The sequence below is a fragment of the Gobius niger genome (assembly GCF_951799975.1).
Source record: "Gobius niger genome assembly, chromosome: 9".
Lineage (NCBI taxonomy): Eukaryota > Metazoa > Chordata > Actinopteri > Gobiiformes > Gobiidae > Gobius > Gobius niger.
Genome location: NC_136860.1, coordinates 18609418 through 18627047, shown reverse-complemented (window position 1 = coordinate 18627047; position 17630 = coordinate 18609418). Strand labels below are relative to the sequence as shown.

Genomic DNA, 17630 nt, shown 5'->3' with positions numbered 1-17630 from the left:
CCCAGGATTTTTCCCTTTTCTTTTTTTTTGCAGCGGTCAGTCTCCCATCATTAATACAAGCTCTTGGTTAAAAATGAATGCAACACTGGACCTTTTGACTTTGCAGCAGCTTAGTGAAACAATGAATATGTGCTGAAATCAAAGCTAAAGGCGGTCCAAGATAATATAAGAGCGTTTTTCTTGTGGCGACAATTTTTCATGGTAGGCGGTGTAACTGCAAATGCCATTATTCAGTTTTGACTCTTGAAACACTTTTCTGGACTACACATTGTATTTTTACTTCTCAATGCAACTTTCACAGCTTTGTCCCACTGTTTGTCATGTTTGTCCTTGCAAGATGGCAGTAAAATTGCGCTTACAGTGTTGGGTAATATACTTTAAAACTGTAATATATTGTGTATTGGTAGCTACAGCCTTAAAAAGTGTAATATGTTTGTATTACATATTACTGTTTGAAAACTTTAGCTGAGTTAAACTACTTTGAGTTACTTTTGGCAAAATATAAACTGAAAAATAGTAAAAATGCCATGCATGCAACTGCAGATCTTATTCACCAGTATCCGTTATTTGGGGTGAGTTTGGCTTTTTTCGTTCTTACAATTCGGTGTAAATGTAAGTAATGTTATATTCCTTAGTTACTGAAAAACGTAATATATTTTTATAAGTCGTTACGTTTGTAATACGTTACCCCTAATTCTGCTTACAGTGAGGTCAATGAACAAATGAATCCTTCGATGTTTACATGATTATTTTGGCACTAGATAATATCCACAAGACTTAAAGAGATAAGATGAAGACTTGGTAGAGTGGGCCGTCTCGTTATCGGAAGGTCGTGGGTTCGAATCCCAGCTCCCACAAATGCACACCGTCGTTGTGTCCTTGGGCAAGACACTTCACCCTCCTTGCCTCGAGTGTCTGCATTGGTGTATGAATGAGGAATTACTAGATCATATCACAAATTCCCAATTTCAAACAAATAATCAGACAGAAGAATAGAAATGGTGCATTACCTCAGATTGCAAGAAAGTGAACTGCTGTGTTTTAACAAGTTCCAGGGGCTACAGAGGAAGTGCCAAAGGGCATCTGGGTGCCTGTGGGCATGAGGTTGGTGACACCTGCTGTACAGTTAAACTACTCTCATTAAGAGTAAAAGTATTCATTTATTTCTGTACTCAGTTTTGAGGGCTTTTATGAAATATACTGCCAACAGCTCCTCTTTAGGCTGTACAGCACATAGAATTAATGTAGTATTGACGGTCAAGGAAAACAAGCTTTCTCTGACCTATCTCACCTCAGGGAATTCATTAGTTATCTTTTGCAGAAAAATTCTCACTCTATTAAAATAACTTTGGCTTATAGTGCGCTTGCTTATCTGCTTCCAAGTGCAGAGAGCAGACAGATATGATGACCTATGAGGATGAGGCAACAGCATTCTTATTGTTCATGAGTGTCTTCTTACAATTAGGGTGAATCTCGCATCTTAAACAGGCATCTTCTACAGTGCCACTGGGAAATGTGCTGGCTGGATAAGCAGGAGGCTCCACCCGGGTAACCCCCTCCGCCTGACAGTAAGCCCCAACGTCAACCTGTCCGATCCCAGGAGAGGAGTTACCCCACTTTCACCGCTGGGAACCACGCGCCTCACCTTAATATGGAAGTCAAATGTAAAAGCATCCAACTCCGGCTCGTAGTTAATATTCATTTGTGGCATGATGCAAGAAATCGTCAGAGTTTTTGGCCAAATAATTGAATGTGGTTTGAATTTTTTATTTCCATGCTGTCACACAGTTGAACCGAGGCAAAGGTCTAGCGCTGCCAGAGCCTGACATGCTTCAGAGGTATTTGCAGCAGAGGAGTGCAGAGATCAATGCCCCGCTGCAGAACACGCGGTCCCTCATCACCTATCAAAAGACTGTCAGTCCATGGAAGGTCAGGCCCCAGCAAAGCCTCATCCCACAGATGGAAAGACGGCGGCTGCCAATGAACCAGCCACTGTCTGCCAAGAAGACCCCCTAAAGCTGATAGTGTCCTTGAATAGCGGCTCCCCCGTTTGTGTGAAATGACTCTTTAGTATTCCGTCGATGTAAACGGACTGGCATGCCTGCTCGAAAGAAAGCCACAGAGCATCATTAATCTTCTTTTAATCAGAAAGTTCATAAATAGTAGAGCTGTACAAATTATCTCACAAGGAACGCATGAAACCAACGTTACTGACAGAGTCCCGCTTCCTTTGTTACTCTAAGACATTCAGGAAACATGAGCACAGTGCAAAGCTGCTTATTCCAACAAATCAGTATTTTAACGAACCTACGTATAAAACAAATGTAAAAAACTTTTAGACATTAGCAAGGAAATAACAAAACGAGGGTAAGAATGTGAAAGTATCTTTTACAAATTGGGAGGCCTTTGATCAGGAGACCTGAGAGCCCTGGAGTAACCCATAACAGAGTTCATTTAAATATTACATGACCGTTGCATTTAAAAATGAAAAAAAAAATAAAGATTTTTGCAGCATATTATTTTCATCCTTCCTAATCCATCAAGGAAATAAAAATGAGTACGTTTCACTTGACTCACAAAAAAACCCTTCTCCAGCCAGCTTTCCCACCAACCCCGTATACTGTAGTGCGCAAATTCTTCAAAAGCTTAAGAGATACACACTCCCTCTGACAACCACTCTTGTTCAGAAAGTTCTCTCGCCGCTAAAATCCCCCAGAAAGGCAGTATTTTGATTTGACTAAAATGCGACCTATTCACGCGATACTCTTGAACACAGCCGGTTTGGCGTCTTCGGCCATGTGGAGATGTCTCTTTTATTTTTCTGTCCTTCTGTCCTCTTTCCGCTTGCACTTTTAGCGCAGCGCTCTCGTCATCTCACAGACCTGGCTCCTGGTCACGGGCTGGAGTTGCGACATCACAGTGCCATCCGGGAGTTCATTGGATTTCGACACCAAACTTAAGCATTACTTATTCACAGACAGCAGAAGGTTAATCTGAAAGAGAGAGAGAGAGAGAGAGAGAGAGAGAGCCGGGGAGGGATATGAAAAAGAGCTTGATGTGGCGGCTAAAGCTGCTATGCGTTATCTATCTGGCTGTAATGTCTACTCAAGTTGCTGGTAGCGGTGTGAGGCAGAGAATTATTAAAACGTGTTTGGGTTGCCTTTTGGGGCTGTACCTGCTCCATCGATGGACACGCGATGATTTGAAGGTCCTCTCCGCTGTATTCCTCCTGCAGCAACGCGTGCAGTCTCTGGAATACCTGCTGGATGTTATTCTGTGGAAAAAGCCATCATATTATTACCCAGAGCTGGAGAGAAATTAACACCGCATTTCCATCTGGCCTCCGTCCCCTTCGCCATCCTGTTTCCATGTCAACCGCTGAATTTTGTTTCTCCCTCTCATTCGGGTTCACCTGGCACCTTGATGAACATTACACAGGCAGCACAAATATCCATCTATTAGAGTTCAATTATGCTAATAGCTTGTGGCTAAAGGCACAAGCTGCAGGACCGGCTCAAGCAAAAAAGGGTCAGGGAAAAAAAAAAAATCATTTCACATTTCAGATGAGGTTTTCATCCAACACGGGCTAATTATGAAAATAGGGTTGTTTTTGTAGAGACATTTCTACTCCGAGTTGAATGGATTTGACTTTAGCGCCACCATCCTCTATGTACCTTTTGAAATTAAAGTAGACTAAATTATTAACACTGCTGTGCAAAATTCATCACTGTTCGAATTTCAAAAATGCGCACGGCTATTAGATTTATTTTGACCTTCACTGTATGATTGAATACAGCGGTTAGTTCAAAAATTATGGGATTTTCAAACAATCATTTGCAAACCGCTGCATTGGGTTGTCTCCACTTACCCTGACAGGCTTGAAAAGAATGAATTCTGTGTCTCTATTGGCCAAGTACAAGGACATGCTCTGCAAAGTGCTTGGCAGCTTGCTCTTCATCACCCGGTAGGTAGCCATCACAATATCGTTGATCTTTGCTGAAAAAGAGGGGGGAAAAAGACTGCTGAGAAAAAAGAGAAAAAAAAGGAAAAAAAAACATTGACATGCCCTCTAGCAAGCGCTATAGCAGTTTTGATGAATTGCAGCAGGAGGCCAGTGGCGTTTCCTGAGACAAATCTTACCTGGCTGTGCCCAAGGTTGCTGAGCCAGATTGTATGTCGGACCACCCTGGATAGCCGTCGTTTTGAGAGCTGCAACCTGGAAGCATTCAAAGCAAGATGCAGTATTAAAAAGAGTAGAGCACTATCCCTGAGGCGGAGTTGAAATTACAGGTACAGGGTGGAATAAACCATTGGAAAATAGTACACAAAGTTACAAGAGTGCTCTGAACTTTCTAAATTTTGTATACATTTAAACAAACAACGCACTGACTGACTAAGCTGCTGGTTAAACACAGAGCTCTGTAATGACGCAAATGATTCGCTACATTTTTGTGCAAAGGTATAAGCTGTAGAAAGTGTAGGTCAGGGTAGGTTGTCGCTGCCGGCGGCTAAAAGTCTTCGTTCAGAGTAGCGTTACCTTGGTGAGAAACTCCTCGAGGCTCCCCACAAAGATCTGAGTCTGCTGCTGGATGAACTGCTCACAGCTGAACTTCAAGTGCCGGTCCACATCCTTCTTCGAGTCAATGTAGTGCTCCTTTATCTCCGGTGTTCCCTGGGGGCCGGAGAGGAGAGACTTTAGCACTAGCAAATGACGCTATCTCTATAAAAAAAGGAAGCTATCACAGTCTATAAAGTGCATTGTGTGGTTAATAAAAATGGAGGGAGGAAAAAAAAAATAGAGCTCCACCTCCAATAGGAACTCCAGGATGGCATTGTGACTATTAAGGCGGAAGAGTTTGGGAACAGCCTTAGGGTTGAGGATTTTGAAGGCAGCGTCTGAAACAAAAGAGCAAGACAGGTTACGTGTGGGGCTGGAGCAGCACCAGAGTGCCCTCTAGTGCGATGAATGTTACATGACCTTGACTGAGCAGAGGGAGGAGAGGGGGGGGGGGGGGCAGCTCTGCCCCGTGAGCCATCAGTTAATGCACATTATGGTGTTGCATTACACTGTCATTTCCGCATTAATTGTTGCCACCGGTGCATGTGATAGGCACAAGTTGCTTAATGAGCAGGAGAGTGTAATGACCGGCTTTATGAAGCTGAACACCAATGTTCCCCTGCACCTTTAATTATCCTACCTCGTGTTTTCTTCAGGTCCAGTGAGATTTCCTTGATGGCAAAATCGGTGTGAAATGGGGCAATCTGTTCGCGCATTATCAGCAGGTGCTTGATCAGGAAAAGTTGCCCATCTATGTGTGTCTATGGGAGGAGAGGAGAAAAGAGGAAAAAAAATGACAGCGCACGGTTAAATCCACACTGCGGGCTGCCAAAACAAAAGGGCATCATCTGCTGACTATCCGAGCTTCTGAGGACATAAAAAGCACTGGCTCCGAGGCGATAAGGGAATATCGCTAATTAATAACTGCTGTTTAATCATGGCTGCTGAGGGAGGTGTTAGTGTGACAAAAAGGGAGAGGCAGCTTAAACTATTTATTGCTCGGCTAAAACAATGGGAAAAAAGACATCAGCTTTGGGAGGGGGAGACACGTCCCCGGAGATGGATGCTACGGCTTTAATTTGAAGTGTTGGAGTGAAACGGGCCAAGTTGCCGCAGATATTGACGGCAAATTTGAAGGTAAAAAAAAAATCAATCAATAAAAGCAAGGTCTGTTGAGTGCTCCATAAAGCATATAAAACGCCTATTAAATTACAGTTTTAATGACATTCCATCAGCATTAGTTAAATCTTCTGTGGCTCGAAGGGGGGAGAACGGGAGGGAGATTAAAGGAAGAAATTTTTTCGGAATAGCACATTTCTGACAACAATCTGAGAGTCGCGCACATCAGTATGGTATGAATTTGCACCTTGTTTTTGAGGATGATATCTGAAGCTTTGAGCAGAGATTGGATGCAGGCAGATAAGGCCTCTTGAGATAAACCTTGGAAGACGACGCGCTGGGAGGGAAAAAAAAGGACAAAGTTATATTAAAAACACAGAAATGGAAAATTGAGTTCTCATGAGAATTCGTAAAGTAAAAAAAAAATAAAAAATCGGGATAGTGAAAGATCAGTGAACATGATCCTAATTGTAAGAGTGGATTGTAGATTAGTTTCCTTTTTTACCTTAGAGCATTTTTAATCACTTCATAGTAAAACGACTTTGCACTAATGAGCTTCTAAACAGAAAAATGAATACAAAAAAGTCCAATGTCTTTTACAGAGAGATTGTTGTTATAGTAATGGCACAAATTCTCCCAATTAGTTTGTGTAAAGTTTGTTGTTAAAAGTTAAGTGTGTTTTAGCATGTGGTTATCACCGTGCAATAATGGATATTGCTATTATTATTAATGTGGTACAAACAGTGATGAAAGAGAGTACAGTTAGTAGAAAGACTCACCTCTATGCATCTGTAGAGTTTGGACAGACAAACGAGAGTTCTTCTAACAGTGGGGTACCACATGCCGTGCAGATCAGCGGGAGAGATGGACGTCTGTAGGCGAGACGCTTCGACACTTCCTGCACCAATCAAACGCCGCCATTTAACCAATTACTGCCATGTACGCCCATTCAAAGCCACAAATGAGTGACACTGACCAGCGTTACTGTTTCTTCTGCTGATGCCATCCTCCAGCTGTACATCAGAAAACGCGTACTCCTGTGACATCTGCTTCATCTGCTCCTCCTTCAAGCTCTGAGCTATTCTCTGATGAGGACCAAACACGGGGAGACAAAAGCGACATCAAAAGGTGTAGATGTTTAAAAAAAAAAGAAAAAAAAAAAAAAAAAACTCATTTCGGCACCGGTCTCAAAGGCAGCGTGTCTTGTACAAGTGAAGACGTTTTCAAGACCTAGCACATTCGGATAATCAAAGCCGTCAACATAAAACAATACAAGCGTTTCAAAGAGGTAAAACCTTGGCTTTTGCAGATATTGAAACTAAAAAGAAACGCAATTTAAGTTGGTGCACTTCTGACATTCACAAGCTGAAGTACAACTTTTTATGTGTTGCATTAATTATCTGGCTCCCACCCACAGTCAAAGTCTACAGAAAAGAACAAAAGCGATTGACAGCTTGTTCTTTAAGTCCGACAATAGTTGAGGATGTGCCCCCTGACTTTGGTAGTACAAAGTTCATAAGGAGCAGCAGATTCAAAGTGCAGTGTGCACTAATCTGAGAAAGCATCAAGGTTTGCTTTTCTAACGACAGAATTAAAGCTTTTAAGACCCTAGCACCAATTAACCTTTTTCTTACAAACACAAAATAAGTCAAACTCTGTCTGCATTCATTTTAGACCGTTATGCTGATAGCAGGAACTTGCAACGTTTTACATTTTTGAGACCTTGATTCAAAGAAATGAAAGCGTGATAAATGTAGATTGTAAGCTTTTTAAAAATCTAACAGCAATATTGCTGTTAGGACCCTGACCATTCCTTTGTAATATGTTGACATTTATAAGTAGCTATAAAAAACATACTTCCATCATTTCCAGTTTTTCTGGATAGGCCAGGTCCCCGGGGGCTGGGTTATATCCCGTGATGTCTGTCTGGATGTAAATATGCGTCCTATACACCAGCCGTTCCTGGACATCCTCCAGCATCTGCTTCACAACAGCATCAAAGGCTCCCAACTGTGTGGCTACACAAGAGGAGGCAGAGGTCAGCTTACAGGTGAATCACTGACAAAACTCCCCATCCATGGCTCTAAATAGATCTATTTGATACAAGGCCTGTGGGGTCTGCACACTGAAGAGACTGAAAATCAATGTCGGAGTTGGTGTGACCAAAAAAAAAAAAAAAATGAACAGTTGACAAAGAACGAACAAGACATGGAGCCGAACAATAAAAGTGTCAGTCTTCACGTTTCAAAGAGAAGCGGATCACGTCGCAGAGTCAGTTCCAAGAGCGCATACTTTCACTACTCTGCTGAAATAACAACCTACTTCACTGTAACATGGGATTTCTTCGTTACAGAAGCATTTAAAACAATGAACTTACTATTGTTTTGGACATGATCTTCCAGCATCTCATTCCTGAGGATGCTGCAGAGCTCAGAAAGTGTTTCCAGGTGGATGATGTGGATTATCATTGGCCGGAGGACGTCATATAAAGACAAACACAACTTCGCCAACAACTCGCTGTGGGAGAAATAACATAATTGTTTTCTCTTTGTGCCTTGGACTAATTTAAACTGTGTAATTTTTCAAGGTTTTCTTATAGCTGAACAAAAGCAAGCTAATAATGGCTCGCAGAGAATCAATTAACATTTCCGTTCTCACATAGAATACAATGTGTCTATACAAGCTGTGGAGCACTAGTGGAACCATCAGGCACCGCTTACAATGAAAATGGCAATCGAGCAAAGTCAAAGGACGCCTTCAGCAAACAGAAAATGGCAGCGCTGGCTGGAATCATGTTACTACCACTAAAGCAGAGTATTACTTACTCTAGTTTGGGTGTAGGCTTGGAGAAGAACTCATTGTAGAGTTGATGTTCGTCCTGGCACACGTGCACCATAAATGCACAGCCGCTGCGAACCTGCCCAGACAAAACGCAAGGTGAGAACTGTTGACATTGCTTGAGATTGTGTGGCTTTTGGCAGCTCTTCAAAAGCCCGAGAACACTTTACCTATAAATGATGCAGACACCAATTAGGACAATCATTAACAAGATACATAACCTTTCAAGTTTTATTATAAAAAGCCTGGACAGGTGGTGTGCCAGTAAGGAGGACGCCGTCATTGCATGAAATCCTGACCTTTAATTATCACGTCCCCATCAAGCCAATTAGTGTGATGCCTTTAAATGCCAAAACAGTGTCAAATAAGCAGTCAGGTAAGGTGCCAAAATGATTCTCTGTGAAGTGTCAATGAGGTAAAAAATGACTAATAAGAGGAAAAAATAGCTTGGCCGTAATTATGATGTTGAACTTAAGGTCAATAAAACTTGTAACAACTGTACCAACAATGATTCTCTCCGATTAACACAACATGTCCTGTTCTTGTCATTTTAAGTTCTCGTGGAAAATATCTCAAGTCAGTTCAAAGATCAAAAGCCAACATCAAATACACCTCTTATTCCAGTAGCAACCAATTATAATCAAAAATGTGTTAAATAAGTGAGTAGTGTCACTTTTCATCTCTATGCTGACGAGAGCCAGATTGATGTGCCTTTAAAACCAGAAAATGGTTACCGTGCCAACCGTCTTTTAAAATGTATTGAGGAAATCAATGGTTGGATGTCCTTAAAGGTCCTATATCATGCAAAATCGACTTTTTGGAGCTTTTAGCCATGTTGTTATGCTATTTCCTTATCAAAAACACCCCCAGAGTGGTTTGTGGCTTCATTCACCCAGCTCTCCGCAATCCTCCTGAATCCTGCTCTCTGAGCAGCTGCGCCTCCCTCTCCTGGTGAACGACTGATGTGCTCCGTTGTGTCGACACAGCGGAACGGAAGTGCTCGGCGTCTGTAATGTAATGCCTTACAGCGTGATTTTAATATGTAAAATAGCTTTTTCATTATTTCTGTCGTAAGAGAGAAACAAAGAGAAAAAAAATAATAATAATAAAAATAAAAAAAATAAAAAGGATGTGCCCGAGGTGCTTCCAGGTCAGCTGTGGCCAAAACAAACACATCCCTGAGCGTCTGAACAGACGTCATGTTTGCACTGCAGGTGTGAAGATGGAGCTCGTTGTCATCTATTCTGGACACACCTGTTCTTTACTCTTACCTAACGATAATGTCGCGGAGAAAAAGAAGCGCGTTTGGCTACGAGGACGGGAGTTTATTCAACCTTTTTCAAGGAGAGGCCACTCGTCTAGCTGTTTTTTTCTCCGGGATTCAGCGACTATCACCAAATTATTGTTTTTCTGTGACTGTCACTGATGGATGTTTGGTGAACCTTCGCCAGAATCAAAGTGGATTAACTTTTATAGCCAACGCGAGTCCCACAATGTAAACAGCGATACACCAGAGCGGTGAGTCAATCGAAACGCGGGTTAGCATGTGTGTTAGCATATTAGCATGTGTGTTAGCCATTTATGAAGCTGTGTTGCAGATGTCAACTCCGTATAACTGCATCGTGAAGCAATTTCACTTATTTATAAGTTTATTTATAATACGGTAAAGTTATATGTGCGGAGAGAGGGGGCGGAGTTAACTGAATCGAAGCGTTGTGTCTTCCGGGTTTGAAAAATACCTCCAGAAAACACTTATATTTATCACAAAAATGAGTGCTCCATAGTGGTAGAGGTACAATATATCATATACATGCCTATACTTAACTTTGGAATGGCTAAAATAGCATGATATAGATCCTTTAAACTTTCTTCATTTTACTGATAAAAAGACTGAGGTCCTGCTGTTTGGTCCAAATCATGCCCCCTCCTCTCATGTGGATCTCGGTCCTTAAGATCCATACCTAACACCCACAGTGTGAAGCTCGATGCACAGATCAGCTCTGTTGTTAAGTCCAGTTAATATCAGCTCAGACAACTATCCAAAAGCCAAACCATTTCTTTCCAGCCATCATTTGAAATTTAAATCCATGCTTTTATAACAAACCGCTTGGACTATTGCAATGCACTTTATGTTGGGCTCAATGAGTCATCTCTCGCCCGCCCTAAACTTGTCCAAAATGCTGCTGCTCAGCTTTTAACTGGTACTAAAAAGCAGTTAGTTGAGCTGTTGATCATAATCATCCATAAGTGCAAAGATTGGAAATTTGAAACAAAAATGCAGAGAGAAATTGTTCTCTGTCCTGACCACTGTTATTACACTTAAATGCCACATGACACAAGCAAAGGGCAGCTTAGCTGTGCCTTACCAGAGCGCAGTGATCTTTGCTGTTTTGGGTGGTCAGGTCTGAAATGGTGGATGTAATGCTGGGACTTAGCAGCTGCTCTCTCTGATCGAGGTAGCACTGGTGTATCTCATCTAAAAGGTGGTGATATCTGCAAATTTTCAAGAGATGGGTTCAATTCTTGCAACTATGCAGAGTGATACGAGGAAAAATATCTATTAAACTTACTCTGGAATCTTCTCAGCTCGTTGTTCAATCTGTTCAATTAATGTCTGAAGAAAAAAAAGGATTAATTTAAGTTCAGACAAAAAGTACAGACAAAAATGTAATGTTCATATTGCTTTAGAGAAGTTTTAAACTCACTCGAACTTTAGGTGCAGCTGCTCGAAACTTAACATAATAAAGTGTAAAAGCATTGTCTGCGTTTGCTAAGCCCATTGGATCCTGAAGAAAAAAATCCCAAATGTGAGCATGTTTCTGGATAAACTGTAAAAACAACAAATCAGTAACTCTTACCCTTTTTGTTAACTGACTTGTAAGGTTCTGCATAGTGTTTACTATATGAATCTTCATAAAGTGCATAGCTTTTGAAAGACATTGTTTAAACTTCGCCATATAAACTGGATAGTCCTTAAAATTAGGCTGTGGAGAAGAAAAGGTGTTAGATTACTCCACAGGCATTTCCTTGAAAAAAAAAACTTATTGAATCTATACATTTCTTCACACCTGACCTTTTATTTGTATTTTATTTTCATTCCAGACTGAGTGGCAAACCCCAATATCCCCATAAGAAACTTCACAACTCAACAGAGCCACTCAAACAGATTTTGACACTCACTGCAGAACATTATGACATCATGTGTATAACCTCTATACTAAAAACTACTCAAACATTTATATAAACAATCAGATATTGTACAACACAAAAAGCAGCTACTTACATGGGAGGAAACATATTCAATGCAGTCATCAAGTTTAGACAACATTGGTATAAAGCCTTCACTATTTACAGATAGAGTTGGTGAGTTGAGTTTCTAAAAAGGAAAGATATTACATTTAAATAAAAAGCATTGCCACTCCGTAGTTAAATGTGAATGCCAACTGATAAATGTCAATTATGTTTTGGAAAGTTTCAGACAAAAGATGTGCATCCTAAGTGGTAAACCAACAAAAAGCTGGTTACAGGAAATAAATATGAAAATCAACTTCAACAAAGATTTGGGATATTACAAACTTACCGTGTTGATATTTTCCAACTCATTAAAATACGACAGCTTCTGTTGAATGCTCTCAGCCAGATCAACAAGCTCTGACTGCAGGCAAAAATAAATAAATAAATAAATAAGGAAAACCCACCTCACATATACAGTACATCAGGAGAAACGTTAATACTTATTTTTTGCAAATTGCAAAATGATGGGGCCAAAAATCAACAAAGTGATAACCTACTAGATAACATATATTGTCAAGCTCAGGTCGGCAGTCGGAGCTTACCTGCTCTTTGAGGAGCTGTTCACAGGCTTCATGCAGAGTGCCCGTCTTGTTGGACACAAACAGATACTGTTTCTGAAGGGAGTCCAATTGGTCTAAAGCTGCACTGACGTCTTCAAGAATAGCATCACATTGCTCCTGGTAGCAATAAAGATCATCCCTTGTTTTCCTGATGTCAAATAAGATATCATGTTGTTAAATAGTGATGCTACATTACTGATAATCAAAAAGACTATAGTAAATATAACACAATATATTGTGAATCTACCAATAACGTCTATATTAGTACTGTATAATCATAGTAAGTATAATCCTATTGTATTCTTCAATTCATTATGACATTGTCATTAAATACAAGCAAGCACCTGTATTTGGCGCTCTCATCTTGGTCCATACTGGCTTGTAACTTGGCAAACCAGGCAAAAAACTGCGAAACATTCAAGTATCATAATATAACCACCATTATTGAGTGTGACGCAGTTGAGATGTGCACAATGCTTCCAGTCACCTGCTGTGCAGTTTCTATCCTGTCATTCTCCATGTCCAGCATCTGAAAGCCCTTCTGTAGCACGTCCTCTGTGGATGCGGGGACTGTGGCAGAAAATGACTGTAAAGAGCGGGACGACAGGCTGCACAGGTCCTCAATGGGCAGCTACAAAACAAAACAAAACAAAACAAAACACAAGTGACAGCTCGTGTGATTGAGCTTGACGTGGCAAATGGCACTAGGCAAAAAAACAACACAATCGAGTGATGAACTACAAACGACACCCTCATTCTGCTGTCATACTATTCACATTAGAGGTTGAAAAGGACACTGTGAAAGCTTATTATATGAGCTAACAGTCCTAAAGTCTTGTAAGTTAGCTGCATGGCTAACTAGCCTTAGCATCTCACCTCAGAAGGCACAGGCAGCGTCTCTGCAGCGGCTCGAAGCTCCAGCACAGAGTCTGTCTGCCTCTCCGTCAGAGGGGCCATGGCGTCCGCACGGCGGTCCCATAAGGACAACTTCTCCCGGGTTTCTTTATCTGTTAGATCCAGGAGGGACTGCTCTATGGACGCCATCATCACTTTGGACAACACCAACGTCAGCACGGCAGACCCACTTCCTGTTCCGGGATTGTGGGCGGAGTCTGGTGAATGACAGGGCGGTCCAGTCATTCATAATTTTAATTTCACTACACTACCCCATGGATCTATTATAAATAATATCCCTCAGTAGTAAATCCAGTAACTAAGAGGCTCTGAGGTGCACGGCTTTGCTTCTGTCTCACAGTTTATCTTTTTGAAGTAACATTTCTCAGTGATGATCAGGCTTTTAGTAAAGTCAAACAGCTCATTCATCTTACGTTTCGAGGGAAATAAAAAGGATGCCATCCAGCCAAGGCTTGCTTTTTTTTAGTAAATCTTGCTACAAAAGGATCCTTGTATCTCCCAGAGGCAGCACATTCAATGGGCTTATTGCTTCTTTGTCTGCAGGAGTCTGGTGTAGACAGAGGTCACTCAAAGTTCATGGTTATTTCTCCGGTCTTACGTGGTTGAAAGGAGCTGCTGCAAAATTCATGCTGTGCCAGACGAGTACAAAAAGAGATGTCAAAGTGAATCATGATCACTATGACATGATTCATATAAATGTATTTTGGGCTTGATTAGACCTGATTAGGCTATGTGACTGTATTTTCTCTGTCATTCAGAAATATAATTAAATGTTAATAATTGTAACCATCACACATGAACACAATAAGAATAATATCATTTTATTGTCATAAAGGAAAATTGTTGTTGGCTAATGACACATACAGCAAAATAATTTTAGTAAAATTCACAAATTGCTCATGGTATCTGTGAGGATGGGTGTTAGCTACTAATTTCGATACATAACTGAATGATATTTATTTATAAAATATTGTGTTATTTAAAGTGCCATGGCTTACAAATGTCTTTTGTACATTTCAAAATAACCTACTCTTCTTTTAAAAAGAGCACCAAAGTGCATGCTCAACATTTCACAAGCAACCATATCATAACAATTTAAGAAATAAAAGTGCAAAGCAAAAAAAACAAAAAACATCAACAAATATATATTTTGAAATGATTCTAAATCTATTTTTAATTTTTAGATGTTAAATCTGGCAATTCATTCCATTTTCATATTTCATAGACAATAGTGCAGACTTTGTGCTGTTTTTCACATGGAAAATAAATATCAGTTGTTGTAGTCCATGCCGTCCAAATAATCAGGAATTGGCAGCCCTGAGAGGATAGTTACACATCTGTTCCAGACGTTAATCACGGGGCACACAGGCTGGGAAAAGGCGATGTCAAATGTGTACAAGTGCTGAGAGGCCACAGCGTCATAAAACGAAAGACATCCACAGTCATAATCCAGCAACACCCCGAGGCGCCGCAGGTGGGGCGACGGTTCAATGGGCATCTCTTTGCAGTTGTGACGCACCACCCACGAGTTGTTGCAGCGAGACAGTACCCAAGATGCAGAGTTCTTCCCGACCCACTCATGTTTAGGTGCTGACTTGTAGGCGATGCCCACAGCAAACCTGAATGAAGAGAAGAAAAATGTTCTTCAAAATTGTCTCCAGTACTTTTCAGACAGCCCCTCAAAGAACTTGGTGAGTAAAATGTGATAAATTGCTTGGCAGCTGTACAGCATCAAGTCACTTTTTTTTTTTCTCCACAATTCACAATTTCACAATTTTATCTTTGTGCACCAAATTATTGAGTCACGAGCATGTCTAACACAATCTGCAAACATTTAGGCAAATAGACGAAACTAAATCCCTGTCTTTGTGTTGAAATCTTGGCTATTCACTTTCCAGGGTGTACTCTGCCTGAGTCAGATAGAGCTGGATTGTGTCATCAAAACCTCAAATATTTCTGCTAGTCCTAGCAAATTCTGTAATAATTAGCAAATGGAAATGTACCGTTCACATAAAAGCATTTGGACACTGCAGTGTGTTGTGTGCTGCAGCAGTGTATATACCAGCAGTGAATCAATGCTCTTTTTTTCCAACTTTTTAAATTGTTTTAGCTAATGTTTGTCTATAGTTTATTTGCTTGGGACAGTGTATGTTAATGATCACACATGGCTCTAATGCATGTAAACACGCCACACCGGATTGTAGTCAGCTAATTTGCATCCGTTGTCCCCCAGTCACACTCTCAAACACACTCTCACTCATCCTGGCCTATTGTACATGTTTTATAATAGGAAACCTACGCAGACACAGGGAGAACATGCACGCTCCACACAGAAAGGCCCCGTCCAGGTGGGAATCGAACCGGGGACATTCTATCTGTGAAGCACAAGCACTGACCGCTGAGCTACCGTACCGCTCACGATAATGCCGAAGGTACTCAAGTATCCTCAAAGTATACTGACCTCTCTGACTTGCTTTCATTTGTAAAAGGAGCACCAAAAGGTCAAAATAAAGCTCAAGACTAAATGTAAAGCTGCAAAATGGTCTCACCATGTGCTCCCTCCTATTAAAGCCTCCCAGTAATGCCGACCGCTGTCAATGTACACATTCCCGGTGACTCCATAGCTGCTGTGGCTGGAGAAACGGTCCTGACTGTGGCTCTTCTTGGATGAAGTTTCATCTCTTTCTACTGTCAGATTATCATGGGATATTCTCAGCTTCCTGTGAGCCGTTCTTGGGTCCAACTTGAAGGGCTGGCCTGAAGAAATATTATTTTAGACCACTAAGAAAAATGATTAAATTAAAGTTACACGCCATGAGACTCACTGTTAGTCTTCAGCTTGACTGGCTCACTGCCGCGGTTTCCTGCCTGGTTGATTGCCTTCACTATGAAAATATACCTAGTGCCACACTGGAGACCGTGTACAGTGTAGTGGTTCTGCTTGATGTTTGGCACTATCATCCAGCTATCAGCCGAGTTACACAGACCTGCAGAAATCACACAAAAACACAAAAGTCACTGCTACAGAACAGGCCAGACTATAATTAAACCTCTTGCTGAGTGTGGCCTTGTTCAGTATTCAGATGAAGAAGAGACAAAATCCCATCTAATTGTATGCTCTGTTCCAATCTATAGCAGCTTAGTCGCACTCATTGAAGTATGCATGAAGAATGAAGCAGATGGAAGTAAATTGCCTGACTGAACAAGCTGTGACCTTTCTGAAAGAATTTTCTCCAGCAAGCTGCTTCTACTTAAAAAAAAACAATATTTGACGCATGAATTGAATATTATCATTTCCTTTATCCTCTTCTAGATAATCCAAACTCATTATGCACAAAAGCCTTGAATGTTCATGTCTTTGTCACAAAGCAACTGAAGGTTCTCCGCAAAAAGATTTCTTTTTATCTCTTCAATGTCATTCTATTGTACAACAAGATACAATAAAAAAAACAAAAACATTTGAACTCACTGACAACATTGGATTGGTTGGAGAATATTGTGTATTGTAGTTCATAGGAAACAACTGCAAACTCATCGTCTGAAGTCCAGTGAACTGTGATGGTGTCATAAGAGGCTGTACATAATTCCTCGCGGATTTGGGGTGGATTTGGAGCTACAAAGAGAAAACAGAAAACAAATGTTGTCCTGCATCGGTAATCAATGTCAAATCCATTCTGCATACATGAGTACAGAGCAAAACCAGCATCACACGGCAATCCGCTGAGAGTCACAAAACAAGGAGCAATCACAAATGCACTCCACTCCCATTCAGTACAACATAATCACGGTTGGCTTTCACTTTCATAGCTATTAAACTGCCAGTTCAAATATCCCACAACCCTTGGCTTTACTCTACCTGCCAAAAGGGGTTTGTTTGCCGGCAATATAATTGGTGCTTGTAAGAACAGGTTCAAAATGATTTGCTGTTTTGTGTAAACGGTGCAATATCAAGATTCTTGGATTTGTTTATTATTTGGAAGATTCTTGGCCATTGAGACATAGGGGCAAAAAAAAAAAAACAACCACAAGGGGTCAGCAAAAGAACAAGTGATTAGTTTTAGTGGATTATTTGCCATTGTAAGTACACCATACCTTTGGACCTTAAAACATAGTTTCTTATTTAAGTTAAAATTAAGCTCTTGATTGAAAGGGTTTAGAATTGCATTTGAGATATTCTATTAATACTAACCCGGTGTGGCGTGTATACATGCATGACACCCGTGTGTGTTCATTATCATAATAATGCACATCTATCTATGGGTTTCAAGCAGGAAAGAATCTGTTTATGTTTTGCTTGGAGAAAAGTCTGTAACTAACCCTTGGATATTTTTAATATTGCATTTGGT

The 17630-nt window shown here is 40.7% G+C and overlaps 2 protein-coding genes across 8 annotated transcripts in view; both read right to left on the bottom strand.

Annotated features, from left to right (window-relative positions):
• Positions 1–2568: 2568 nt before the first annotated feature.
• On the bottom strand, positions 2569–13440 carry cog3 (component of oligomeric golgi complex 3). The gene is made up of 23 exons (XM_079562549.1): positions 13246–13440; positions 12857–13000; positions 12714–12775; positions 12352–12517; positions 12096–12170; positions 11799–11891; positions 11374–11499; positions 11221–11301; positions 11086–11129; positions 10882–11008; positions 8503–8594; positions 8055–8194; positions 7535–7695; positions 6654–6762; positions 6457–6575; positions 5925–6014; positions 5199–5319; positions 4808–4896; positions 4538–4672; positions 4141–4216; positions 3869–3996; positions 3176–3274; positions 2569–2993 (listed from the first exon to the last, which is right to left on the bottom strand). The coding sequence occupies exons 1-23, from the start codon at positions 13414–13416 to the stop codon at positions 2964–2966; spliced, it is 2478 nt and encodes an 825-aa protein (XP_079418675.1). The 5' UTR covers positions 13417–13440; the 3' UTR covers positions 2569–2963.
• A 697-nt stretch (positions 13441–14137) lies between these two features.
• mid1 (midline 1) overlaps positions 14138–17630 on the bottom strand; it is a 43690-nt gene continuing 40197 nt past the window's right edge. For 5 of the 7 annotated variants that reach the window (XM_079563227.1, XM_079563225.1, XM_079563223.1 and 2 more), the window contains 4 exons: positions 16754–16897; positions 16110–16271; positions 15834–16041; positions 14138–14903 (listed from right to left, as the gene is read on the bottom strand). In XM_079563227.1, coding sequence (XP_079419353.1) covers positions 14555–14903; positions 15834–16041; positions 16110–16271; positions 16754–16897 — 863 coding nt within the window. In that variant the 3' untranslated portion in view covers positions 14138–14554. The remainder of the gene's footprint in view (positions 14904–15833; positions 16042–16109; positions 16272–16753; positions 16898–17630) is intronic. The other 2 variants (XM_079563229.1, XM_079563228.1) reach the window with 2 other exon arrangements.